Source organism: Ranitomeya imitator, chromosome 7 (genome assembly GCF_032444005.1).
Source record: "Ranitomeya imitator isolate aRanImi1 chromosome 7, aRanImi1.pri, whole genome shotgun sequence".
In the NCBI taxonomy this organism is placed as follows: domain Eukaryota; kingdom Metazoa; phylum Chordata; class Amphibia; order Anura; family Dendrobatidae; genus Ranitomeya; species Ranitomeya imitator.
In genome coordinates this window covers 208,442,665-208,470,465 of record NC_091288.1, presented here as the reverse complement: position 1 = coordinate 208,470,465, position 27,801 = coordinate 208,442,665, and the positions used below count along the sequence as shown (strand labels likewise).

At 48.1% G+C, this 27,801-nt stretch overlaps 1 protein-coding gene across 1 annotated transcript; it reads left to right on the top strand.

Annotated features, from left to right (window-relative positions):
- Nucleotides 1–235: 235 nt before the first annotated feature.
- Nucleotides 236–27,032, top strand: LOC138645370 (uncharacterized). The gene is made up of 20 exons (XM_069734630.1): nucleotides 236–323; nucleotides 760–915; nucleotides 3,051–3,174; nucleotides 3,258–3,351; nucleotides 4,025–4,175; nucleotides 4,260–4,437; nucleotides 5,216–5,341; nucleotides 5,828–5,890; nucleotides 6,260–6,382; nucleotides 6,773–6,928; nucleotides 8,381–8,434; nucleotides 8,527–8,744; nucleotides 9,034–9,110; nucleotides 10,228–10,338; nucleotides 10,470–10,550; nucleotides 22,055–22,165; nucleotides 23,602–23,723; nucleotides 23,823–23,945; nucleotides 24,294–24,336; nucleotides 25,272–27,032. The coding sequence occupies exons 1-20, from the start codon at nucleotides 251–253 to the stop codon at nucleotides 25,359–25,361; spliced, it is 2,274 nt and encodes a 757-aa protein (XP_069590731.1). The 5' UTR covers nucleotides 236–250; the 3' UTR covers nucleotides 25,362–27,032.
- Nucleotides 27,033–27,801: the final 769 nt, after the last annotated feature.

Genomic DNA, 27,801 nt, shown 5'->3' with positions numbered 1-27,801 from the left:
ATGTCGTCGTTCAGGATGACATCTCGCCCCCCAATAACTGAGCCCTCGCATGGTTACTACAAAGATGGAAAAAGAGCAGGGTTAATGATAAGGCAGTGTCTGGTACCATAACCCCCCACAGACTCTCTAGCCTGGCAATGCTGGGACTTGTAGCTCCAGTCACCACTGGGTGTCATTGCACTCTGCACACACCAGGGGGCGCTCACTCCCCTCAGCATCTTCCACCCCTGCTGCGCAGGCATCTGTTGCCATGGCGTTGCAGCCGGAAGTGCGTCACAGCCCGGAACCGGAAAAGCGGCGGGCCGCGAAATTTCAGCTGAAAGGTAAGAGGGGAAAGTGATATGAGCGGGACAGGGAGTTCCGGGGACCCCGGGAGGTGAGGAGCCGGCACCGGACCGGCATTATTACTCCTGCCAGTGAAACACCACGAATCACAGTGAACAGCCTGCTGGCGGTTGTAGTTCTGCTCAGAAGCCTCCTTTCTGGGTGTCCATAATAACAGGCCTTCATCACACGTCCATAACTGTCATTTTATTGTGTCGGCCGCCTACTTTTACAGTCTAGGGTCATTTTATATCACCCAATGGAGTTGGTGCTGGCGTACTACAAGTACCTGCATGTCCAGCGTGTGGAAATCACCGTCTGCTGGCGTAGAAAGGATGTGATAGTTTGGAGCCGGGTGGGCATGCTGGGAGTTGTAGTGCCACACAGTGACTTTACGGATGGTCGGACGTCCTGTGTCGTTTCTGTGTTTTGCAGCCGTCGCCATGAGATCCGGAGGGGAGGGCCGCTGTGATGAGACGGCGTCGCTGGAGGCGGCCGTCCCGGAGGAGAGCGTCATCGTGATCAGCGACGACGAGGGAGAAGTGTCCCTGGGGCTGGGGAACTCGGTGCTGCTGATAGAAGACGCCGGCGGTGAGGGCTCGGGGGTCCTCCTGCTCCTGGGGGGCCGGAGACATCATTTACACATCGCCCGGCTTTGATGGTTGATTGATAAATCTGTGATCCATCACTGGAAACGGTATTGCACACGCTCCGTCCGCAAGCGCGTCATTGTTCCCGCCCCATCGGTGTCCGTGTCACATGATCGCAGGGGGTCTGCAGAAGACCCCTCTGCCTGCCATTGTGACTCTCCTCTGACCAGCGTTATAGATGTTTGCTATGTACAGCACAGGGGATCGGATGATTGCAGCTCCAATCTCCTAAGGCGACTATTAAATAAAGTAATAAAAACCCACAAGTTCATATCACAATTAACAATAAAATATACACACATAGAAACGCCCGATCTATCAAAATATAAAAAGAATCCAGTAAACGGCGTAATAAGAAAAAATTAAAACTCCAGAATTGCAGTTTTTTTGTTGTAGCTGCAACATTGCAATAAAATGCGATCAAAACATCATATCTGCCTGAAAATGATAGAGGCACAAAATATCTTTCACCCGGCCCTAAATCCCGAAAAATGGAGACACTGCGGGTCTCGGAAAATACAAATTTTGTCTTTTTTTTATTATTATTATTACACAAACTATACATGTTTGAGTCCTGACCTGGAATATCATATTATCAAGTCAGTTTTCTGATATAGTGAACGTGGTAAATAAAAAAAAAAAAACAAGTGTGGGATTGTACTTTTTTTTTTGCAATTTCACCGCGCTTGGAGTTTTGTTTCCCCGTTTTCTAGGACACTCTGGTAAAATCAATGGTGTCGTTCAAAACTACAACTCGTTCCACACGAAAAAAAAAGCCGCTACACGGGTGAAAAATAAAAAAGTTATGGCCGCGAGACGAATGGGAGGAAAAAATGGAAAACTGACCATGGGTGAAGGGGTTAAAGGAACCCTAAAATTGCAGCGGATGTCAGGACCTGCTGGGAGTTGTAGTTTTCCAGTTGCTATGGCGTCTTAGGTTAGATCGCAGCCTTCGCCCCCCTTCTGCTCTATATTACACAGACCCTCGCTCTAATGGATGGGATCAGAAAACTCCTAGTTCATCATTTCTGGGAATTTTATCATTATAGTCCCTTTTTTTCTGTTGTATTTATTGCTGTTTTTTTTTTTTATTCCAGCTTCTTCAAAACAGTGTATACAGGAGCCTAAATTTTGCTCAAAATTTTAAATCAGTTTTTTGTTTAGAGCAAAAAAAAGTTTCTAGATGTAGAGTAAAAAAAAATCACTCCAACTGATGAATCAGCCAAAATTATTGAGGGTGCGTGTCCGCTGTCGGGATTTACGGAAAAAAGCTCCGCCCAAAGCGCCGTCCCCTTCTGAACGCCGGTGATTCCGGATGTGTTCATTGCACACATCCGGAATCTCCGCACCCCACGCATAGGGCCCTGTGTTATACCTTGTGGTGGCGGAGCGTCGCCGCAAGGTAAACAGACATGCTGCGTTCTAAAAAGACGCACCGCATGTCCGTAAATGCAGGGCCGCCGGGTGCGTGTTCGCACACATAGTCGAGACGGGATTTCATAAAATCGCCTCCACTATGCTGTAACATCTGGACGCTGCAGGATGAATGCAACCTCACCCACAATGGTGAACAGAAAAAAAATAAAGGGATCACATAAAATAGATTTAAAGGCGCAAATAAATAAAAAATACGACAAAAAAGTGATAATGAATAAAATGTGATAATGAATGAAATGTGATAATGAATCTTTTTTAACCCCCCACTGTCCAAATTTGGGATGCTGATGGATTGATATGGCGGCTGAGGGTTTACAGGGGTTGTCCGGCCTCGGGCTACGCATCTGTAGTCACCGTATGTGACGGCATTATTTGTCAGTCCTCACATTTTGTGCTTTGTGAGGATTCTCCGGTGTCGGGAGCAGGTATGTGATCTGCATATTTCTGGTCACAATCCAACTAGACTTGTCCGGCCTCGCTCAGTACCCTCGCATAGAGAGAGGCTGCGCACGTCTAGTGGACGCGTGATCATCGGATACTTGTGGTCATGCACCCGCCGGCACCGGAGACGCCTCACAGGTCAGGCAATGTAAGGACAAACAGGTCTGCAGTCACTTATTTTATTTTTTTTTTTCACAGAAGATTCAATTTTACAAGAAAAGAAAACGTTGGAGGTGTTGGATGAAGAACTGGCCATAACCTTCAGCAGGAAGGCGCACGTGATGCCCCACGCCAGATACGACTGCTCAATGCACCCCTTTACGTAAGGAGGAGCCGGTCCAGCGCCGGCCGGAGCTCAGTGTGATCCGTTCACCACCGCCTGTAACTGTTTTCTGTCCCTTTCAGCCGTTTTGAGGAAGAGACTCAGATCCCCATAGAGAAGAACGCCAGCTTCTGTGCCGAGTGCTACTGCTACCTGTGTGACAAGCCTGCCTCCGAGGCAAGTAGGGAATGGCAGCGAGCTACGCCGTCACTTTGTGATCCTGAGATGATGGACAGCCAGGATTAAGTAACGTCTTAGGCTACGTTCACATTCGCGTCTTTGGACGCAGCGTCGCGGACGCAACGCACGACAGACGCATGTAAAACGCAGGCTTTTTTGACGCATGCGTTCAACTTTTTTTATATATATATATATAGGGTCTTTTCAGTGTCTAGACACCGTCTATACAAGAACGCATGCGTCATACAACGCACGACAACGCAAGTACTTGCGTCTTCTGCGTTGCCAATACACTTCAATGGGGTTTTTGACGCATCGACGACGCAAATGCGACGCAGGCGGTTTTTTAAAAATTTTGGACGCAGAAAAATGCAACATGTTGCGTTTGCCGCGCCCTGGCAGGTGCGTTGAAACGACGCATGCGTCGCGAAACGCACCAAAACGCATGACAACGCATGCCCATGCGTCCCCAATGTTAAAGATAGGGACGCATGCGTTGTTTTGCGGCAGCGACGCTGCGTCCAAAGACGCGAATGTGAACGTACCCTAATAAAGGAGGCCGTGCACACGTCACCGCCTACAACCTAATAGATATAAATGGGGGTCCTGAAACCTCCTGTGATCTGTTCTTCTCTCTTACATTTCGTTAACCCCTTTCTTCCCCCTTTAGTGTTTACACTGGACAACTCCAGAATATTGCCACTGCAATGCCCACAACAAGAGCCAATACTGGAAGCAGCAGCGAGACGTCGCCCTGGTCGGGGTGCTGACTATGTTCAACCTAGACCTTACGGAGATAGACACAGAGCTTAAGGAGGGCGGTGAGTAAACATCAAGCTCCTCGTCGATCGCTGCGCATTCACTGTTTGGGGCAGATACTCAGTTTTCCATTTTTCTCTTGCTAGGAAACAAACTTCATTGCTTCTTGCTGGATTTATGGCCCGTGTACCAAGAATACCTAAAAGGCTCATTGCTGAAGCGTGACACGGTGGAGCCGTGCCTCTGCTCGTGCCATAAGGGGAAGGCTGTGAACCACAAATGTAACATGTGCACCCTGAATCACACGCTGGTCAAGTTTTTCAAGTAATTACCGCTACACTTCTGTTTCATTACTTGCAACATTAGTGAGGGGAAGGGGAATCTGTCGCCCGGTTTTTTGCTTCTCAATCTTAGGGAATGATAAAATACAGCCTGATCAAGGCGTTCGGTATTAAGGCCCCCCATACACATAACTGTCGGCCGCTGGCCCCCATGGGCTCAGCCAGCAGTCTGTGTACGGGGTCTCCTGCCTCCCGCTATTTTTTTTTTCCTTCCAACAGACGATGTGGGTGAGATCAAGATCCAGAATTGACAGATTTTGGACTGACTATCCTTTAATTTTTGGGTGAGATTTTGTGGGGCTTGAGGAGTCCGCAACTGCTCGTTAGTAGAGAGTACAGGAGAGCAGAGCGAGCGTTCCTGTGTATGGAGGAGTCAGGAGAGAGATGCCGCCCAGATGACTATTGGGCTGACCCAGGATGGGGAGAAGTAATATATAATCATTTTGGATCAGGGGTGAGCAGCCAGCCCAGCCCTCGCTTCTTGTAGTGCTGTAGGGTTTAGCTCGCTGATGTATATACTTTATATATGAATTTAGGAAAGTCCTGCGAAAAAAAGCTTATCACCTCAACACCAGATATAAGTATACAGGAGTCTCCTGACTCTTCTTGAAACATGTCAGGAGAGAGGCGGATGTAAAGAATATAAGTGCCGGGTACCTTGTTCTTTGCAGCAAAACCATGCGATCAGCGGTTCCTCTCGTGCCGGTTTTATGTTCTTGAAGTCCCCGCTGACACGTCTGTCTGTCTTGCTTTCTTTGCAGTTACAGTCTAGTCCATAAGACGGTGACGGATTTTTTAAACCACATAGATGAGGAGAAGCCCAAGGCTGCGGCCGTCATGCTGCTTGGCACGGCCAAAGAGCTAATCATTCATAAGGTGCTACCTAAGTAAGTGTGTGGGAGACCTGTCCTCTGCAGAGGAGCAGCGAGACCGTCGGAGTGTGAGGTGGGTGTGATTGGGAAGCTCCAGTGGGCGCCGATGTTCACGGCTTGTGAATCTGGCAGAACTGCTCAGTATTTCAGATCCTTCTTTTTTATTTCTCATGAAAAATGGAAGGGTTATGATCACTGCACATGTTCGGTGATGTCTCGCCACCAGTCTTTTTTTTTTCCCTTTTAAGGTGAATTCTAAAACTTGATGGGGAACAGAACTGATTTTTAGGTGCAGAAATCCATATAATTCTCTAAGGACTAAGGACTTGTGATGGGACAAAGTCGCTTCCATGTAATCTGTGGTGTCAATAGGGATTAGAGGATGAAGCAAAATCTCTAGTTTACCTCCCTTTGTATCAGACTAACATGTCCTTTTGTGTTTTGTTGTTGGGGCGTCATACTGACCATTGATGGAATATTTTTATTCCTGTTTTTTTTTAGCCCATTTACCCTGAAAGATCCACTTGCAAATATTAAAGATTCGTCCGTCAACCTGATGACAAGGTAAGAAGTATGAGAGCGTATTGGGTTCGAACGTCACCAGTGGTGGTGCCAGGCATCTGTCCAACACCGATCTAATGCTGATTACTTATCCGCAGGATAGGTCATCAATATCATTATTATGGACGACCCCTCTAAGCCATACGTACACGGAGAGGCAGTCGGTGTTTGATGGGTTGGTTTCCTGCAATTTAAAGGATTATTCCCATCTTAATGGATGGATATGTACAAGATCTATCTAACAATATCCATTTATGAAGATGGGAGTAACCCCTTTATCTTTTCACCCCGACCCCATGGCTCCTACAGATGTACAATGATATCGATATGTCCACTAATAGTCTGAACGGAAGCTGCCTCCTTTTCTTGCAGAATAATGACCACTCTACAAAGGCTGCTGGTTTTGAAGGATTATCCGAAGACTCTTTATGACAAATTTGTTGGCTTCTTTCAGCGTTTAAGACTTCCTCCGCACTTCTACTCCTTCACATCCAGGTAAGACCATGTGTGGTCGCCCCAGACACTGCCTACTCCGCCCCCATTTGTGGGTTTCCAGTACGATAGAAGTAGTATGATGTGGGCTTAAAAAATAAAATAAAAAATTCATGGGTGTTTTGGTGGCACAGCTTTTTGCTGCTTGCTCCATGTGGAGACTCGTGCATTCAGCTGCACACATCCCGGCTGTTATGTGTCGATGCCATCGGCGTTGCCCTTGGATGTGAGCGGACATGAGGAACTTCGCTGTAGGAAGTAATTATCTAGAATTTCTAGTACCGAGGGGAAACGTTGCCAGAGTTCTAGTGTGATTTCGTATGGCCCCGGCTAAGCTAGCTTTGTGTGTAGAGTAATTCATCCTCATTTATGGCTTTGTGTCTTCTCCACCAGCCTGAATGTCATGAGATGGGACAACTGTTTACTAACCTCCGTACTGGCCGGACAGAACCTAACCGGGGTCCGAACAAGCAAAGGCAAAAAGGAGTCTCTGTGGGAAGCGCTGACTGTGGTCCAGTCCAGGGTGAGGAAGCTGGAGAACGACAAAAGGTTTGTGCTAAAGTTGCCAAAGGTTTTTAGTTTTGTGGGGGGTTTTTTGTTTGTTTTTTTTGCATTGATGGCTCACATACTTGTGACTGCAGCACAAACTTCTCTAGATTTCTGTGCAGCCACATCTGCGCCGTTTGGAGGCCATGGTCAGGTGACTAGAAGCATTGAAGAAAATCGGATTTTTGTACTTACCGTAAAATCCCTTTCTCGTTGAACACATTGAAGGGCACAGTACCGTGTGTATACTAACAATAGGAGGCTCGACACTAGGTTAAAAAAAAAAAAACAATGCTTCCACCTGATGGGCTACAGCCTCTCCTCGGACACTGGGTCCAAACCGGCAGGTCAGCAAGCCAAAAATCTATAACAGAAAACAATGAGGAACCAACGTGACCTGATCCTAAGGAAGAAAAACAAGTAACCAGAGCTAACCCCGGGAGAAGGAAAGCGGGAATAGGGTGGGCGCCCGATGTATTCAATGAAAAGGGATTCTATGGTGAGTACATGAAATCCATTTGGAGGGACGCAGAACCATGGGACGTCCCAATGGGTGGAAATAACTACTTATCTTGTGACTGTCAAGTGGACAGCGACATGCTGCACAGTGGGGGACACCCTGGGAACTGTCGCTATGCTGAAAGGGAGCACGACGAGCTGGAAATGAAGAGAATCGACAGCAAAGAAATGGCAGGTGGGACTCGGTGATGGGGACAGTAAGTGGGATTGTGTTCATTGATGCATCTACTGTCCACAGGAATCCAATAGAAACCCCCCAGAACTGCACACATGAGTCGAGTGTCTTCAAGTCCAGGATCGGTCTGACCAAGCCGTGCTTTTTAGGAACTGTTCAGGTTGCGTTAGTATCCCTCCAAATGGAACAAAACCAATGACCCCTTGTAGCTGATGATAGCAGATAGTTCCAAAGAAGGCGAGCGCGCGAGGTCGAGCCTTTGGAGAAGATGAAGCAAGAAACCTGAGCAAATTTGCCACCGCCAGACCCAATGCATCGTCCACAGGAGACGTCCAGATCTCCCGAAGAAGTGATTCGAGTGGACCATCATGCAGTCCTGGAAGATCGTGCGGCCTTAGGGTTTGCCAGAAAGGCTCAAGCTTAAATGAGAGCTGCCTGGACTGCGGGGGTTGGGAGGACCGGACCTCTTGTCACCCTTCCGAGAACATCGAGGGATTGGGCTGCAGCACAGGTTGTATTGAAACAAGGGAAGCCCCACAAAAAAAAAAAAGGAGTGTAGCAAAAGAGAAGAGAGGTCAAGAAAATCCTCCTGCGGAGCTCAGAAGATGAGCTCTGGTGGGAATGCCTCCACGTTATTCTTCTAAGGTTTTTTTTTCCTCTGTCGGATCATATCTCCCTCCCAGCAGCCGTGAAGCTTTATACAGCACAGTGTGCACAGACCGCGACATCCCTGATAAATGTTCTCCGTCTCTGTCCTCTAGTTACAGACAGCTGGTGCGCTACCTGAACGCCGTGCAATGCCCGGAGTCGGCCGGGTAAGTCTCACCTTCACGTCAGGGATTTTTGTTTTTTTGTGGCATCATCGGTATTTTGTGCTTTTATAGAAACTCTCCCCTATATATTGCAGCCTTGTCAACCTGAGGAAGAAGTTGTGTTTTTATATTTGCAAATACGGAGACTTCTCGACAGCCGCCTATTCACTGATTGTGCCCAGGGGGACGCAGGGAAGCATCTGCAAGTACTTTACTCCTGCCCTCTTCGAGCTTCACGTCGCCATGCTGCGGTTAAGGAGTTGCCCCCCAGGAAACGAGGCTGAGTGGACGGACGTGTGGGCCCCTCAGAGCGGTGAGTGATTATCGTTGGCGGGGCTGTCGCACAAGCCCGGTCCTCCAGTCGTGTCCGACACCTTGCCATGGACAACAGAGATTGGGAGCCAATGGCTACATATACACCAAAAGTCACGGAAACAGAAATAATTCTCTGGAAAAATGAAAACGGAGCAGCGATTTGTTGTAGTTCAGGTTAGACCTTTGGGACACATGCCGCTCCTTGTGTATGTAGGATTATTTGTGATGCCGTCACTTGTATCCGTGTTACTGGTGGCACCGGTGCCCGACCTTTTGTATTTTGCCAGGTTCGCCATTGAAGAGGGGGCTTTTGATCCGGACAGCACTCCATATACTCTTCAGTAATAACAACCTATTTCGCGAGGTGAGTGTATAATCCCGTCCAGCAGCAAATAGAAGTGATGCCTTGTGCAAAGACGCCTGTACACAGGTCTAAGGGGCTGCGCCCACAGAGGTTTTGTAAGCAAAATCCTCCTTAAAATTTCTTGGAAAAGTTTTTTTTTTTTTTCTTCCCTTCTTCCTTCCTTATATATAAGCACACAGGTTTTTTTTTTTAGCAGAAACCAAGAGGAGACTCCAAATCCTCCTGCAAATCATAAAACTTTGGTGGGCCCTTCTTCAAGACCACCAGCAATCCTCGAGGGGGCATTTTGGAGCAGACGCTCCTAATCTATTTAGAGGCCACCGGTGGAGTATGATCAGTTGCGTAGTGAACGCCGACACTCACCATCAATGGCATCAAAACACCAGAAGTCACTTTTTTTTCTTAATCTTCGTGTTATGAAAAAAAAAAAAGTTTTCCAAGGTTTCTTTGACAGAAATCTGGCAAAAGACAGCTTTGATGAATCGCCCTCTTGCAATTTCCACTCCCCCAAAAAAAGGTTGTGTGCACATAGCAGAGGAGGTTTTGAAAAAAAAAGTTTGTTTCTATGAAGTGGTTCCTGATAGAAATCTCTCCAAACGAGGCAGTCCAGGCAAAAGGCTGCACGAAAAAAAAAAAACAGAAAAAACTTCCAAAATTTCTTGAAAAACCACTTAAGGAATAAAAAAACCTCCTCCAAAACGAAGATCATTTCCTGATTCAGTTTCTGCTTCAAAAACTCGTAGATTTTGCAAGCCTGAAAAAAATGACAGGTGAGGATCGTACTGCCAGATTCTCATAGGTCATGGCTGTAACTGTCTCTTCACATTATCTGTATGGGAGAAATGAACGTAAATCTAGTGATTGCAAAGAGCGGGCTATATCTGCGCTGCATGCAGGGGAGGAGTACAAGGCGCCTGTGCATGATGGAAAAAACTTGGCACTAAGCACTGACCTGCCGGCTGCTTCATGTCTGTAATGGCACCTTCATTACTCTCATCCTTTGCTGATGGAAAAAGCACTGTCCTTTCTCTATTAGAAAATAAATAAAATGGTCTGTGCAGTACTAAGGGGGCGACAATGGCCGAAGCTTCTCTTCTATATATTCTTTCCGTTTTAGTCCAAGTGTTGGAGCAGTCTGGTCAGGATGTGGTGCATGAGTGAAATGCTGTCTAAAGAAGGAAGAGTCATGCCTCTGTGTCTGTATGAGCCCGACAAAACGTTCCTGCAGGTAAGTCCTAATGTGTAAGCCCCCCAGACGTCTGTACGCCGGTGGTCACCCCGCACGTGCCACCCGAGACCCTCCCAGCATGATCCGTCTGTAGGAACCGCAGTGTCAGTAGCGTTGTCTCTCTTCTCTAGAAAGTGATGAGCTCGTCATGTTCCATCCTGGATGAGCTACAGAGGGTGCCCAACGTATTTCTGCCACAGCCATTTCACAAGGTAGGCCCACGTTCTTTTTCTTATTTTATCAACAACTTAAAGGGATCCTGACGGCTGCCCTGTCCCACCACCATGTCTGTATTGCACCATTTTGTGCCTTCTAATGAGCCACTTTTTGCTTTATGTTTTGAGATTGCTATATAAATGTAAAGGTAATTTTAAAGCCTTAGCTTTTATTATTCTCATCTATTATATTATAAAGAAAAAATAGGGATTTTTGTGTACTCACCTTAAAATCCTTTTCTCCGAGCCATTCATTGGGGGACACAGACCGTGGGGTGTATGCTGCTGCCACTAGGAGGCTGACACTAAGTGATACAAAGAAAGTTAGCTCCTCCTCTGCAGTATACACCCTCCTGCTGGCTCTCAGCTAACCAGTTCGGTGCAAAAGCAGTAGGAGATCAATAACAACATATGAGCGTATAGCATATCATACTATATATGAGAGTATAGCATGTCAAATTATAAAACAAGCTAATAACAGGGTGGGAGCTGTGTCCCCCAATGAATGGCTCGGAGAAAAGGATTTTACGGTGAGTACACAAAAATCCCTATTTCTCCTTCGCCTCATTGGGGGACACAGACCGTGGGATGTCCCAAAGCAGTCCCTGGGTGGGGACAACAATAGATCAGGCCCTGTGTAACCGCTACTTACAAGTGCGCCACCGCGGCCTGCAGAGTCCGCCTGCCCAGACTCACATCTGTGGAAGTGTGGGAATTATAGTGCTTCAAAAAGGCATGCGGACTGGACGAATCCACAAGCTTGCAGCCGTGCTTGCCGACATCTGGTGCCTAGAGCCCTCAGACAGGGAGATAGGCTGACATCTAGCACGGAAGGACTCCTGGATGGTGAAACGAATCCACCAGGCTAACATGGCCGATGAAATGGCTAAACCCTTCCTGTAACCGTCAGGAAGCCGCCTTCTTACCGTCAGGAAGCCCAAATAAAGTGTCCAACCTTCGGAAGGACGCCGTCCTCGATACGTACCTACTTGGAGCACTCACTTTGTCCAGATTATGGACCCCCCATTCTGTTATGTGGACTGGAGCCAAAAGAGATGAGGGAAGGACGATGCCCCTGTAACAGTGGGAATACAATACCACCTTGGTAACAAGGGATGGGGATGGCCTGAGGACAGCCTTGCCTTGATGGTAATAAGGAAAAAAGTCTGAAAGAACAGAGCGGCAAGCTCTGAAGACTCGTCAGGATGACAAGATCGCAGAGAAAAAAGGGAGCGACCTTCCCTGATAGTAAAGACTGTCCGGATCAAAAGAGGAGTCTATTGTAAGACCCCAGGACCATTAAAGGGACACTGTCACCTGAATTTGGAGGGAACAATCTTCAGCCATGGAGGCGGGGTTTTTGATTCACCCTTTCCTTACCCGCTGGCTGCATGCTGGCTACAATATTGGATTGAAGTTCATTCTCCTCCATAGTACATGCCTGCACAAGGTAATCTTGCCTTGCACAGGCGTGTACTATGGAGGACAGAGAATGAACTTCAATCCAATATTGCAGCCAGCATGCAGCCAGCGGGTAAGGAAAGGGTGAATCAAACACCCAAAAACCCCGCCTCCATGGCTGAAGATTGTTCCCTCCAAATTCAGGTGACAGTGTCCCTTTAAGGTCCCAAAGATCTAACTGTATGCGATAGGGAAGAACCACATGTGAAGACTCCCTGCGAGGAAGTCCATATTTGCAGTTTTGTTGCAATATGACGGAAAAATACTAGTACCGCAAACGAGAAATCCTGACATGGTCAGTGTGGATCTCCCAGGATCACCGGGACCCTTCCTGCTTTCAAAAAGATCTCGGAAGTAGTGGAAGAGGGGTGAAGGAAATTGGTACCATGGAAGAACCAGAGCATGCACTGTGATGGCTCTTGGATCTCTAGGCTGAACCATGAACTCGAGTACATTGGGGCTCAGTTTGGACGCCATCCGACCTACATCTGGAGTACTCCAGTGAAGGTAGATCTGATGGAAGACTTCCGGGTGAAGTTCCCACTCACTTGAGGAGAAACCCTGACGGCTGAATATGTCTGCCGCCCAGTGTTCTACTCCAGGAATATGTACTGCTGAGATCACCGAATGATAGATCTCGGCCCATCAGAGAATGTGAGGTACCTCGGTCATGGCGCCTGACCATGGGTACCTGCTAGATTATTGACGTATGGCACAGCTGTGGTATTATCCAATTGAATTCGGATGTGGTGACCCGCCTGAAGGCAGTGGACCTGCTGTAGGATTAGCAGTACTGTTCGGATCCCCAGAGCAATGATCGGGAGAAGAAGACTGGCATTGGTGATCACTAATAACCATTGGACCAGGAGAAGGTCTTGGATGAGGAAGGAGCTCAGAGACTACCCTTTGAAAGCCTGATTGACTTGCTAAAAACAAGCGGAGCAAAGGAAACTGCTTCCATTGTGGTCACCATTTTTCCTCAGAACCCTCCTAGCAAATCGAATGAACTGAGGGGATGAGTGATCAAGTGCGCGAGCTCCCTGATGAAGGGCCACGACCTTGACTCGAGAGAGAATTACCATCCTTCTGGAAGTGTGTAGGTTCATCCTCAAAAAGCATCTGCTGGGCTGGAAATGAGAAAAACTTGTCTAAGCTTTGCTGCCAGCCCAGGTGAGAGAGTATCGCAAGTGATATAGATGACTCAGCGTAGTCCTGAAGAGCGGCTACAGAGTCGACCAAATAGGGCAGGACGACCACGCTACTAGGGTGCCAGAGGAACCTGACAACCGCCATGACCCTTGCGAACACTCTGGGGGCGGTAGCCAGGCCGAAGGGCAAGGTCGTGACTTGAAAATGCTGTTCGCGAATGTAAAGGCAAGGGATTTTTGTAGAGGGGAAAAATAGGAATGTGAGGGTAAGAAACCCTAATGTCGATGGACGCCAGAAACTCAACTTTTTTCTGTTGAATGGCTGAGCGAAGGAACTCCATCCGAAAAAGGAGGACCTTGTCAAAGATTGTTAGAAGTTTGAGGTCCAGGGTCGGTTTTACTTTTCATTCCCCCTTTTTGGAACTAAGATCCTTTAGATCTAGACTGTCCTGGACAACCCTTCCACTGCTGGTTGGGTCTGTAGAAAAGATACGAACCCTTGTTAGTCTCCCGCTCAAGATTTGATTGGCCAGCTGTACTGTCTTCGGGGAAAGGTTACTTGTGTGAATCGTAGTAGTTACGGTCTCCAACCAGGAGACCATTGCTCAAGCAACCCATGTGGCGGCTAAGGAAGGGTAGAGCGCTGAAGCCGCAAGACGGAACGAACCAGATTTGCTATCCGACAGTCCGTGGTATTTTTAATTGATGATACATCGGGCAGGGATACTGGTAGGTATACCACAGGAGAGGCTAAAGAAAAAAGGTGAAGTGTTCCAGCTCTTTAAAATTGGAAAAAACTTTATTGATCCATTAAAACTTCAATCACATTGGTGGAAATTCTTGTATAAAATAAATGCAAGCACATGAGAAAAAAGGATTCAGCGACGCGTTTCGATCTCCAAGAGATCTTGGTCACAATTTCATCCCATTTGAGAGCCCAGGAACGTATAAACCATTGGACAACCTATCATATTCGCTGGAATAATCACATGACTATAGGTGCAGGTCCTTGCTCTGAAAATACACTGTCCGTAACTTACTCCATCAACTGAAAGATTAATAAATAAGTAAAAAGATGTATAAAACACAGGAGATTCTACCCGGTTAGTGTGCCAAGTGGCAGAATGCGGGGCTGCATCCAGCAGGTCAGGAAAAAACCGTGCAGAGTAGAAAATTAGGGACCCTCGATCCACCATCCTCTTACCAGGGAAGTGGAGAGGAATCGTTCGCCTTCTTGCATCATCCGATAAATAGCGGTGATGCAGAGGGGGGAGCCCGGACCCCAAATAGGGAGCCTCTGTACATCCCCAGAGTTCAGGTCCCCGGGTGACAGGACAGGTTGTCTGGCGTTAGGCCTGGCTGCAGAAGAGGATACATGGAGGCGACACTCCATGTGCTTGTCTGTTGATGGTGTGGGGAGATCAGTGCCCTCCGGGAGTTGCAGAGTTGATAAAATCTCGCAGAGAGCGAGAAGCGCCAATTCTATGGACGGAGCCTCAAGACTTTCGTGAATAGGCCCAAGCCTAGGCCTAAATTCCTGCAGCCGGCGGGCGACACTAGCGGTAGAAGTGAGGGGCGTTGTTGCCAGGCGAGAAGCCCCAGAAAAGTGGGCGGAGCCGCTTTAGCGCGCCATAGTGCGGGCGAGGCTTCCGGGATGCGGCCTACACATTGGCCGAAGCCGGGGGCTAAATTTTTGCAGCCGGCCGGAGGATTACCTCAGGGAGGTGGGCCACAGGGAAGTGGCTGAGGCTGCCTGTCAGAATGCGAATATCCCACTGAAGATGGATCCACTCACCATTGATGCGCGTCCCGGCATGGAGCCGCCGCGGATGTGGGTTTCGTGCAGATGGACGGTTCAGGGATAAACCTCAGTCCATCATCCCTTTGTTAGGGAGGTGGAGAGGAACCGTCCGCCTCCTTGTGCCATCCGCTTTCACAGTGGTGGGACAGTGGGGGCTGCTCGGACGCCATAGAGAGGGGCCTCTGTACAGCCACGGAGTTCAGTCCCCGGGTGGACAGGGCCAGTTGTCCGGCATTAGGCCTGGCTCCAGGAGAGGAAACATGGAGGCGACACTCCATGTGGTCGCCTGCTGCTGGTGTGGGGAGATCGGGACCATGAAGGAACCGTCGCCCCTGAAGTGAGCTCAGGCATGGCTTCCCACGTCACAGGAGAGGGTACGGGGAGGTATACTCGCCGTGCTCGCCTGTTGATGGTTCGGGGGAGATCGGAACCTGAAAAGAAACCGTCGCCCCCTTCACTCCGTTAATTAAAAAATAAAAATTTACAGAAAAGTAAAAAATAAAATAAAAACGTTGGGGTCTGAAACAGACCCAGTGTGCCTCCTACAGACACTAAGCAAGAACTGGTTAGCTGAGAGCCAGCAGGAGGGTTTATACTGAAGGGGAGGAGCTGAGAGCCAGCAGGAGGGTGTATACTGAAGGGGAGGAGCTGAGAGCCAGCAGGAAGGTGTATACTGCAGGGGAGGAGCTGAGAGCCAGCAGGAGGGTGTATACTGCAGGGGAGGAGCTGAGAGCCAGCAGGAGGGTTTATACTGAAGGGGAGGAGCTGAGAGCCAGCAGGAGGGTGTATACTGAAGGGGAGGAGCTGAGAGCCAGCAGGAAGGTGTATACTGCAGGGAGGAGCTGAGAGCCGGCAGGAGGGTGTATACTGCAGGGGAGGAGCTGAGAGCCAGCAGGAGGGTGTATACTGCAGGGGAGGAGCTGAGAGCCAGCAGGAGGGTGTATACTGAAGGGGAGGAGCCGAGAGCCAGCAGGAGTGTATACTGCAGGGGAGGAGCTGAGAGCCAGCAGGAGGGTGTATACTGAAGGGGAGGAGCTGAGAGCCAGCAGGAGGGTGTATACTGCAGGGGAGGAGCTGAGAGCCAGCAGGAGGGTGTATACTGCAGGGGAGGAGCTGAGAGCCAGGAGGAGGGTGTATACTGCAGGGAGGAGCTGAGAGCCAGCAGGAGGGTGTATACTGCAGGGGAGGAGCTGAGAGCCGGCAGGAGGTGTCTACTGCAGGGGAGGAGCTGAGAGCCAGCAGGAGGGTGTATACTGCAGGGGAGGAGCTGAGAGCCAGCAGGAGGGTGTATACTGCAGGGGAGGAGCTGAGAGCCAGCAGGAGGGTGTATACTGCAGGGGAGGAGCTGAGAGCCAGCAGGAAGGTGTATACTGCAGGGGAGGAGCTGAGAGCCAGCAGGAAGGTGTATACTGCAGGGGAGGAGCTGAGAGCCAGCAGGAGGGTGTATACTGAAGGGGAGGAGCTGAGAGCCAGCAGGAGGGTGTATACTGCAGGGGAGGAGCTGAGAGCCAGCAGGAAGGTGTATACTGCAGGGGAGGAGCTGAGAGCCGGCAGGAGGGTGTATACTGCAGGGGAGGAGCTGAGAGCCGGCAGGAGGGTGTATACTGCAGAGGAGGAGCTGAGAGCCGGCAGGAGGGTGTATACTGCAGGGGAGGAGCTGAGAGCCAGCAGGAGGGTGTATACTGCAGGGGAGGAGCTGAGAGCCAGCAGGAGGGTGTATACTGAAGGGGAGGAGCCGAGAGCCAGCAGGAGAGTGTATACTGCAGGGGAGGAGCCGAGAGCCAGCAGGAGGGTGTATACTGAAGGGGAGGAGCTGAGAGCCAGCAGGAGGGTGTATACTGCAGGGGAGGAGCTGAGAGCCAGCAGGAGGGTGTATACTGCAGGGGAGGAGCTGAGAGCCAGGAGGAGGGTGTATACTGCAGGGAGGAGCTGAGAGCCAGCAGGAGGGTGTATACTGCAGGGGAGGAGCTGAGAGCCGGCAGGAGGTGTCTACTGCAGGGGAGGAGCTGAGAGCCAGCAGGAGGGTGTATACTGCAGGGGAGGAGCTGAGAGCCAGCAGGAGGGTGTATACTGCAGGGGAGGAGCTGAGAGCCAGCAGGAGGGTGTATACTGCAGGGGAGGAGCTGAGAGCCAGCAGGAAGGTGTATACTGCAGGGGAGGAGCTGAGAGCCAGCAGGAAGGTGTATACTGCAGGGGAGGAGCTGAGAGCCGGCAGGAGGGTGTATACTGCAGGGGAGGAGCTGAGAGCCGGCAGGAAGGTGTATACTGCAGGGGAGGAGCTGAGAGCCAGCAGGAGGGTGTATACTGCAGGGGAGGAGCTGAGAGCCAGCAGGAGGGTGTATACTGCAGGGGAGGAGCTGAGAGCCAGCAGGAGGGTGTATACTGCAGGGGAGGAGCTGAGAGCCGGCAGGAAGGTGTATACTGCAGGGGAGGAGCTGAGAGCCGGCAGGAGGGTGTATACTGCAGGGGAGGAGCTGAGAGCCAGCAGGAGGGTGTATACTGCAGGGGAGGAGCTGAGAGCCAGCAGGAGGGTGTATACTGCGGGGGAGGAGCTGAGAGCCAGCAGGAAGGTGTATACTGCAGGGGAGGAGCCGAGAGCCAGCAGGAGGGTGTATACTGCAGGGGAGGAGCTGAGAGCCATCAGGAGGTGTATACTGCAGGGGAGGAGAGAACTTTCTGTGTATCACTTAGTGTCGCCTCCTAGTGGCAGCAGCATACACCCACGGTCTGTGTCCCCCAATGAGGTGAAGGAGAAATATATATACCGTATATATATATTAGTATGATTTCATTTTCTTTGTTTTTTTAAAATTTCTTTGCAATATAATAGTTTGTGTCTCCATTTTCCAAGACCCGTATAATTTTTTTTGTTATGACGGCGGTGGCGTTGTGAGAGTTTGTTGTGTAGAGAGCTGTGGTTTTAATGACACCAATTTACCTAAGTTACATACAATTTTATAGCTTAATTTTTTCAATTTTTTTTTAGGGTGGTGTGGTGAGCAAAAAAAAAAAAGCAAAACACAATTCTGGCAGTGCATTAAAGTTTTCAACTGTTTTGTTTTTTTTTTTTTTTTTTACTCTTGCAATGATGATGCTTTTCTTTAACCCCTCTGTGACCTTAGACGTACTATCCCGTCGAGGTGCCCTGGGCTTATCTGACCCTGGACGGGATAGTACGTCATAGCCGATCGGCCGCGCTCACGGGGGGAGCGCGGCCGATCGCAGCCGGGTGTCAGCTGCTTATCGCAGCTGACATCCGGCACTATGTGCCAGGAGCGGTCACGGACCGCCCCCGGCACATTAACCCCTGGCACACCGCGATCAAAGATGATCGCGATGTGCCGGCGGTGCAGGGAAGCACCGCGCAGGGAGGGGGCTCCCTGCGGGCTTCCCTGAGACCCCTGGAGCAACGCGATGTGATCGCGTTGCTGCGAGGGTCTCACCTCCCTCCCTGCTCCCTCCAGCCCCGGATCCAAGATGGCCGCGGATCCGGGTCCTGCAGGGAGGGAGGTGGCTTCACAGAGCCTGCTCAGAGAAGGCACTGTGAAGCCTGCAGCGCTGCATGTCAGATCAGTGATCTGACAGAGTGCTGTGCAAACTGTCAGATCACTGATCTGTGATGTCCCCCCCTGGGACAAAGTAAAAAAGTAAAAAAAAAATTTTCCAAATGTGTAAAAAAAATAAAAAAAAATATTCCGAAAAAAAAAAAAAAATATTATTCCCATAAATACATTTCTTCATCTAAATAAAAAAAAAACCAATAAAAGTGCACATATTTAGTATCGCCGCGTCCGTAACGACCCGACCTATAAAACTGTCCCACTAGTTAACCCCTTCAGTAAACACCGTAAGAAAAAAAAAAAAAAAACGAGGCAAAAAACAACGCTTTATTATCATACCGCCGAACAAAAAGTGGAATAACACGCGATCAAAAGGACAGATATAAATAACCAGGGTACCGCTGAAAGCGTCATATTGTCCCGCAAAAAACTAGCCGCCATACAGCATCATCAGCAAAAAAATAAAAAAGTTATAGTCCTGAGAATAAAGCGATGCAAAAATAATTATTTTTTCTGTAAAATAGTTTTTATCGTATAAAAGCGCCAAACCATAAAAAAATGATATAAATGAGGTATCGCTGTAATCGTACTGACCCGAAGAATAAAACTGATTTATCAATTTTACCAAACGCGGAACGGTATAAACGCCTCCCCCAATAGAAATTCATGAATAGCTGGTTTTTGGTCATTCTTCCTCACAAAAATCGGAATAAAAAGCGATCAAAAAATGTCACGTGCCCGAAAATGTTTTCAATAAAAACGTCAACTCGTCCCACAAAAAACAAGACCTCACATGACTCTGTGGACCAAAATATGGAAAAATTATAGCTCTCAAAAATGTGGTATTGCAAAAAATATTTTTTGCAATAAAAAGGGTCTTTCAGTGTGTGACGGCTGCCAATCATAAAAATCCGCTAAAAAACACGCTATAAAAGTAAATCAAACCCCCCTTCATCACCCCCTTAGTTAGGGAAAAATAAAAAAAAATGTATTTATTTCCATTTTCCCATTAGGGCTAGGGTTAGGGTTAGGGCTAGGGTTAGGGTTGGGGCTACAGTTAGGGTTAGGGCTAGGGTTAGGGTTAGGGCTAGGGTTAGGGTTAGGGCTAGGGTTAGGGTTAGGGCTAGGGTTAGAGCTAGGATTAGGGCTAGGGTTAGGGTTGGGGCTACAGTTAGGGTTCGGGTTGGGGCTAAAGTTAGGGTTAGGGTTTAGATTACATTTACAGTTGGGAATAGGGTTAGGGGTGTGTCAGGGTTAGAGGTGTGGTTAGGGTTACCGTTGGGATTAGGGTTAGGGATGTGTTTAGATTAGGGTTTCAGTTATAATTGCGGGGTTTCCACTGTTTCGGCACATCAGGGGCTCTCCAAACACGACATGGCGTCCGATCTCAATTCCAGCCAATTCTGCGTTGAAAAAGTAAAACAGTGCTCCTTCCCTTCCGAGCTCTCCTGTGTGCCCAAACAGGGGTTTACCCTCACATATGGGGTATCAGCGTACTCAGGACAAATTGGACAACAACTTTTGTGGACCAATTTCTCCTGTTACCCTTGGGAAAATACAAAACTGGGGGCTAAAAAATAATTTTTGTGGGAAAACAAAAAGATTTTTTATTTTCACGGCTCTGCGTTATAAACTGTAGTGAAACACTTGGAGGTTCAAAGTTCTCACAACACATCTAGATAAGTTCATTGAGGGGTCTAGTTTCCAATATGGGGTCACTTGGGGGTTTCTACTGTTTAGGTACATTAGGGGCTCTGCAAACGCAATGTGACGCCTGCAGACCATTCCATCTAAGTCTGCATTCCAAATGGCGCTCCTTCCCTTCCGAGCTCTCCCATGCGCCCAAACGGTGGTTCCCCCCCACATATGGGGTATCAGCGTACTCAGGACAAATTGGACAACAACTTTTGGGGTCCAATTTCTCCTGTTACCCTAGGGAAAATACAAAACTGGGGGAAAAAAATTTTGTTTTATTTTTATGGCTCTGCATTATAAACTTCTGTGAAGCCCTTGGTGGGTCAAAGTGCTCACCACACATCCAGATAAGATCCTTAGGGGGTCTACTTTCCAAAATGGTGTCACTTGTGGGGGGTTTCAATGTTTAGGCACATCAGTGGCTCTCCAAACGCAACATGGCGTCCCATCTCAATTTCTGTCAATTTTGCATTGAAAAGTCAAACTGCGCTCCTTCCCTTCCGAGCTCTCCCATGCGCCCAAACAGTGGTTTACTGCCACATATGGGGTATCAGCGTACTCAGGACAAATTGGACAACAACTTTTGAGGTCCAATTTCTTCTCTTACCCTTGGAAAAATAAAAAATTGGGGGCAAAAATATAATTTTTGTGAAAAAATATGATTTTTTATTTTTACGGTTCTGCATTATAAACGTCTGTGAAACACTTGGTGGGTCTGCTCACCACACCTCTAGATAAGTTCCTTAGGGGGTCTACTTTCCAAAATGGTGTCACTTGTGGGAGGTTTCAATGTTTAGGCACATCAGTGGCTCTCCAAACGCAACATGGCGTCCCATCTCAATTCCTGTCAATTTTGCATTGAAAGGTCAAACGGCGCTCCTTCCCTTCCGAGCTCTCCCATGCGCCCAAACAGTGGTTTACTGCCACATATGGGGTATCAGCGTACTCAGGACAAATTGGACAACAACTTTTGGGGTCCATTTTCTCCTGTTACCCTTGGTAAAATAAAACAAATTGGAGCTGAAGTAAATTTTTTGTGTAAAAAAGTTAAATGTTCATTTTTATTTAAACATTCCAAAAATTCCTATTAAACACCTGAAGGGTTAATAAACTTCTTGAATGTGGTTTTGAGCACCTTGAGGGGTGCAGTTTTTAGAATGGTGTCACACTTGGGAATTTTCTATCATATAGACCCCTCAAAATGACTTCAAATGAGACATGGTCCCTAAAAAAAATGGTGTTGTAAAAATGAGAAATTGCTGGTCAACTTTTAACCCTTATAACTCCCTAACAAAAAAAAATTTGGTTCCAAAATTATGCTGATGTAAAGGAGACATGTGGGAAATGTTACTTATTAAGTATTTTGTGTGACATATCTCTGTGATTTAATTGCATAAAAATTCAAAGTTTGAAAATTGCGAAATTTTCAAAATTTTCGCCAAATTTCCGTTTTTTTCTCAAATAAACGCAGGTACTATCAAAGAAATTTTACCACTATCATGAAGTACAATATGTCACGAGAAAACAATGTCAGAATCACCAGGATCCGTTGAAGCGTTTCGGAGTTATAACCTCATAAAGGGACAGTGGTCAGAATTGTAAAAATTGGCCTGGTCATTGACGTGCAAACCACCCTTGGGGGTAAAGGGGTTAAAAAAAATAAATAACACAACTTTTTTTTTTTCCACTTTATTATTTATTTCCCATAGTGATCTTCTAGCTGCTGTGTATGTGACCTGTGAAAAGTCCCTCCCCATAAGTACTGTGTGTCCAGGGTATTTTTCAGCACTTCTAGTAGCAATACCTTTTTTTTGTTTTTGCCCCCTCCCATTACAGGTGTTTCACAACACGGCGGAGCTGATCCTCATCGTTCAAGCAGTGGTCCGGTTCCTGATGGCCACCATGCCTCCTCTGAGAGGCATGCTGGAGCTGATTGCAGCATTTGGGGTAAGGATCGCACCTTTATTAGCAACTGTGAAATAAGCCGGACAAGAAGCAGCTCTCACCGCTGCCGCGTCCCCTGTAACCTGCCGCCTGAGCCCATTTCCAGGGGACATCTCTCTAGCAGTCCCATGCACCCGAAGCAGAGACTGAGGCTTCCGTTGTGTAAGGAAACCTGGGAGACCGATCACGTCTACAGCAGAATATTGCAGCTGGGTACTAAAAGGGAGGGCGGCTCCAAAAAAAAAGTGATATCTGGCGTTGAAATCCATTTAAATGATCTGTCATTTCAGTTTATCTCATCTGGTGGCCACTGCAATGACTAGCAAAATTACAAAGTATGGGTTTTTTTTGCCCAAAAATTGTTTTTCAGATCCCCAAATACTCTTCAAACTGCAGTCTGCTAGGTGCTTCCCATCTGTGTAACTTCTGGGGGCGGAGCTTTGCTGCATTACAGGAAGAGGGGCGGTTCTTTTATCATGTTGCAGGAAGTGGGAGGGGCTTTTGTTTCATTACAGGAAGTGGGGGGGTCTCGTTACAGTAAGTGGTGACTGGGCTGATTTTGTCAGGCATAAGAGAGAAGGTGGGTTTTCTGTTCAGTGCTATTAGAAAATAACAGGATCATCCTGGAAAGGGAGTTCCAGTACCTATAGTGCTGGCCAAATGATAGCGGAACCACCCACTTATAAAGAACGGTTGATAAGTTACAGAGGATGAGAATTGGGGCATTTTCCTTGACATATTAGACTTTAATTAACAAAAGAAACCTATATGCATAACAGAAGAATGAGAATAGGGGGCTACGGCAATAGCAGAAGAATAGGGGGCTACGGCAATAGCAGAAAAGGCCAAACTAAACAATGCGCTCACCAGTCGCTAGAAAAGTTATACCGTGGTTTATCACTGTATATTGTGACATTGCAGGAGTCGGGAGGCGGCTGTCAGACACAGCCAGACTCCACATAGAGAAGGTAGAGACTGATAATTATGGTCGCTGCCGTCCTAATCGCTGCATAGGTGCTGTGTACACAGGAGGCGAGTACACAGGAGGCGAGTACACAGGAGACGTGAACGCCGCTTCCTCCTCCGGCCCCCGCTGATCACCTGGAAGGAGAGAGCAGGAGGTGCTGCGACCTAGAAGATGCAGCCAGGAGTCAGAATTTACCCTGAAACTGGGGCTAATATACCGGCCTCAGTTACAGGGAAAATCGGATTTGGGGGGGGGGGGGGGGAGTATTGTCGAAATGGTCCCTAAAAGTCTTTTATGATCTTATGGTGGGTGTGACATGAATAAAATAAAAAAAAACTAAATGAAAAATTGGAAAATGTTCCTTGTCGGGAGCTAGTTAAATCTGGACACATGGTATTGGCTTTATGTTTGTGGTCTGGGGAACGCTGTGTGTGAACTGATGGCTGAACGTTGGCTTCTCGGTTCTTTGCAGCTGAACCACTGGGCGCTGTCGCTCCTGATCGAGGGGATCAGCTCAATGTCGGACCTGCTGCGTCAGTTTGTGTCCTGTGTGAACAGAGAGCTGCACGAGGAGCAGCAACGGATATTAGAGCTGTAAGTTCACCATTATTCCATTATTATTTATCCAGAGTTTTCTGGGGGGTTTTTCCCCCTTTTTATGTCCTGAACATCTTCCTCTTCCGTTTGTCTCAGATTAATCAACCGGGGACCTAATTATGTGTCGCACCTCGTGCCCGTGTTTCTTCTACACCACAGCGAGGGTGTGCGATCGGTCGGATTTAGTTTCATAGATTTTGTCTTGAAGAACATGGCGCAGTAAGTCCTTCACTTACCTCTATGCTAAATATTAAGGTGAGCAGCCACAAAGTGCCGCCATCGCGAGGCCTTAAAGGGACGGTCTGGTGAAGGAAAAGGAGAATTTTCACATAGGTATTAGGAGCGGATCAACAATTGTTGACAGCAGAGAACACCGAAAAGAGGTAGAAATGGGGGTAATATTCTCAGCTCCTCGTAAGGGCACACTATGATACCACGAGCCGCCTCCAGGGGGCACTCACGCTATGCCTTTAAAAGATTTAGTGAGAGGTGTTAATATGGGAAGGGGGGGGACTGAGCGGAAGAACAGCGGCAACTGAACCTAATGGATATTTCTTATCATTTCAGTATTCCTTGGTCAGGAACTCTCGGCAACTGCCTGGAGATGAAGGTAAGGAAATAACATAGTGATCCAGCAGGGGGCGCTGATGTATTAGATAGGACTGTCATAGGGATAGTGAGTGCAGCTCTGGAGTATAATACAGGAGGTAACTCAGGATCAGTAATGTAATGTATGTACACAGTGACTGCACCAGCAGAATAGTGAGTGCAGCTCTGGGGTATAATACAGGATGTAACTCAGGGTCAGTAATGTAATGTATGTGCACAGTGACTGCACCAGCAGAATAGAGAGTGCAGCTCTGGGGTATAATACAGGATGTAACTCAGGATCAGTAATGTAATGTACACAGTGACTGCACCAGCAGAATAGTGAGTGCAGCTCTGGAGTATAATACAGGATGTAACTCAGGGTCAGTAATGTAATGTATGTACACAGTGACTGCACCAGCAGAATAGAGAGTGCAGCTCTGGGGTATAATACAGGATGTAACTCAGGATCAGTAATGTAATGTATGTACACAGTGACTGCACCAGCAGAATAGTGAGTGCAGCTCTGGGGTATAATACAGGATGTAACTCAGGATCAGTAATGTAATGTATGTACACAGTGACTGCACCAGCAGAATAGTGAGTGCAGCTCTGGGGTATAATACAGGATGTAACTCAGGATCAGTAATGTAATGTATGTACACAGTGACTGCACCAGCAGAATAGTGAGTGCAGCTCTGGGGTATAATACAGGATGTAACTCAGGATCAGTAATGTAATGTACACAGTGACTGCACCACAGTGAGTGCAGCTCTGGATGGATAATACAGGATGACTTTAACGTTTGTGTGTTTCCTTTATATAACGGACAGTCTAGTCCTTTATATAACGGACAGTCTAGTACAGAACATTTACCCCTGAACACATCGCATAGTGGAATATCTTCTCACCCAGTGTTCTCCCCTCTGCTTTACACTGACTCTTTTCTCCTCACAGGTTCTCCCCTTCTCACACAGTTATAGCATCAGCCAAGGAGAACAGAAGAGGCTGACTGCAAATATCGGGAGGTTGATAAGCAGATCCTAACATCCCGCCGGCGCCCCCTGTGGAGATGGAGGGGGTCTCTATGCAGCTCTACAGTAAAATGTCTCCTGATGTTTGCACATTTATCGGTCGGTCCTTCCTTCTCCGCATAGTCGCTGCCGTCTCATTCTCACGCCGAGGTCCATCACGGATGCTAGATGTGTGCGATCCGTAATCAGAGGCTGATCTCATAAGTCTGGGTAACGCTCATTTGTGTGAGTGTCTCTCTGGCAGGCGCGGGAGCTGGCACTCGGTCACGGCCGGCAGGTGGTGTCCACATTAAGCTCTTGCCCTTTTTAGTATTTTATATATTTTTTATTACTGCCATCTTGTGTGATATTGCACGACGTGATCTCTCCTCCTGAATGACTTCCATCATCGCTTCTCCGCTCTGTATGACCTGTAATGACCCCGGCCCCCTCTGTGATTGTTGCTTCCCATTCTGGAGCCTCTGTAACTCCTCCTGGACAGGTAGGATTCTGTCCCGCGACCGCTATGAACCTCCTACCACTCACCGGCGGCGGCTTCACTTCTGGCAGGAGGAGGTTTACCGGCCCCTGGTTCGCCGGCCATGGACTAGTGACAAGAGTCCTGCAAAACTTTTCTTTTTCTCCTCTGATAGGACTGCATTGACAACTGGGTGTTAACTTTCTTCTTGTCAAAAGGGCGTGTACCACCAGTCAGTCCAATCGGAGCTTGTCGCTACACACCCATATGGCATGTTGAGAAAATTAATTCATTGTCTGGAGGTGGAATCGCCCATGGAACCGCACACCGGTCAGGAGAATATCACCGCTTCCGTTTTTCCGGCACTCCCTCGTAGCACTTGGTAACTTTTTGCTCTCCTCGCCCCAATATCCGTCTCCGTCCTCATAGGTGTGAAGTTAAAGGGATGTGAGCATCCGTCTTTGTCCTCTGCGGGGGGATCGGCCGTGGTCAGAGCTCCCCGTTATGACTGCGGCCTCTTCTTGGTCGCCCCCGGAGGAAGTCGCATCACAAGAGAAGCGCAGCAGGAGACCCCGAGAGTCGGTAACGATCATCGGAGACCATTTCTACTAAAGAGACACCAGCGGTGTCAGTCGCCTCCGCCACCATCTGCGTCACGAGAAGTCGTCCTTATACCCCGATAGATCTGGGCATGGCCGACAAGGGCCGGGAGAACCGCAGTGGGGCACGTTACACTGGGGTCTCTTCACTTTTGATATCATTGCACAGTATTCTTGTACGTTTTGGTGCTTTGTTCACTTCTCTACTCTAATCACAGCCAAAGTTGCATTAAAAAATTTTTATCCTTTTTTTCGTACTTCTGACCTCACATTTGCTGCTGGTTCAGCGACTGTATTTAGGGTTTACTCCCAAGGTGTCTACATCTTACACGGGCACTTGTATGTCCGAGATTGGGTCTAGAAGAAAAACATCAATTTTGCATGCAGCTCTGGATGTGACTGGAGTACAAAGATGTAGCCAGAAAAGATGACATGAGCTGTAGGCGAGATCGCAGCTGCCAGACAGACCGGCCGATTTTCCCTCGGCAGCGTCAGGTGTCTTTATTCTCCCACCATGTTGTTGTCGTGCTACGGTGTCTGTTTTCCCATTGTCTTTTATTGTGTATATCATTATATATTGTGTATGTTTATATCTGTATAAATAAAGCTGAGTTTAAAGAAAACCTGATTATGTGGTAACGATGGAGCTTGTCGGGGGCCGTGTGTGATCAGTCACTGCTTATAGGAGATGTGTTGGAAATGGGCAACTGAGCAGGGGCAATTAGTGATTATAGGCTGAACTGGATGGACAAATGTCTTTTTTCGGCCTTACTAACTATGTTACTAACTATGTCCAGACAACTGGAGCAGAGCGTCTCTAAAAATTCAGGTCTTGTGGGGTGTTCCCGGTTTACGGCAGGTCTTGTGGGGTGTTCCCTGTATACAGCAGGTCTTGTGGGGTGTCCCGGGTATACGGCAGGTCTTGTGGGGTGTTCCCGGTATATGGCAGGTCTTGTGGGGTGTTCCCGGTATATGGCAGGTCTTGTGGGGTGTTCCCTGTATACGGCAGGTCTTGTGGGATGTTCCCAATATACTGCAGGTCTTGTGGGGTGTTCCCGGTATATGGCAGGTCTTGTGGGGTGTTCCCGGTATATGGCAGGTCTTGTGGGGTGTTCCCTGTATACGGCAGGTCTTGTGGGATATTCCCGATATACTGCAGGTCTTGTGGGGTGTTCCCGGTATATGGCAGGTCTTGTGGGGTGTTCCCGGTATACGGTGGGTTTTGTGGGATGTTCCCGGTATACGGCAGGTCTTGTGGGGTGTTACCGGTATACGGCAGGTCTTGTGGGATGTTCCCGGTATATGGTAGGTCTTGTGGGGTGTTCCCGGTATACGGCAGGTCTTGTGGGGTGTTCCCAGTATACGGCAGGTCTTGTGGGATGTTCCCGGTATACGGC

Bases quoted from the DNA above. Each gene is read 5' to 3' on its own strand.
- LOC138645370 (XM_069734630.1), top strand. From the start codon at position 251: ATGGCGTTGCAGCCGGAAGTGCGTCACAGCCCGGAACCGGAAAAGCGG. The intron at 3,352-4,024 runs GCAAGTAGGGAA...TTCCCCCTTTAG, and splicing joins GTGACAAGCCTGCCTCCGAG to TGTTTACACTGGACAACTCC. The intron at 23,946-24,293 runs GTAAGTCCTTCA...TTATCATTTCAG, and splicing joins GTCTTGAAGAACATGGCGCA to TATTCCTTGGTCAGGAACTC.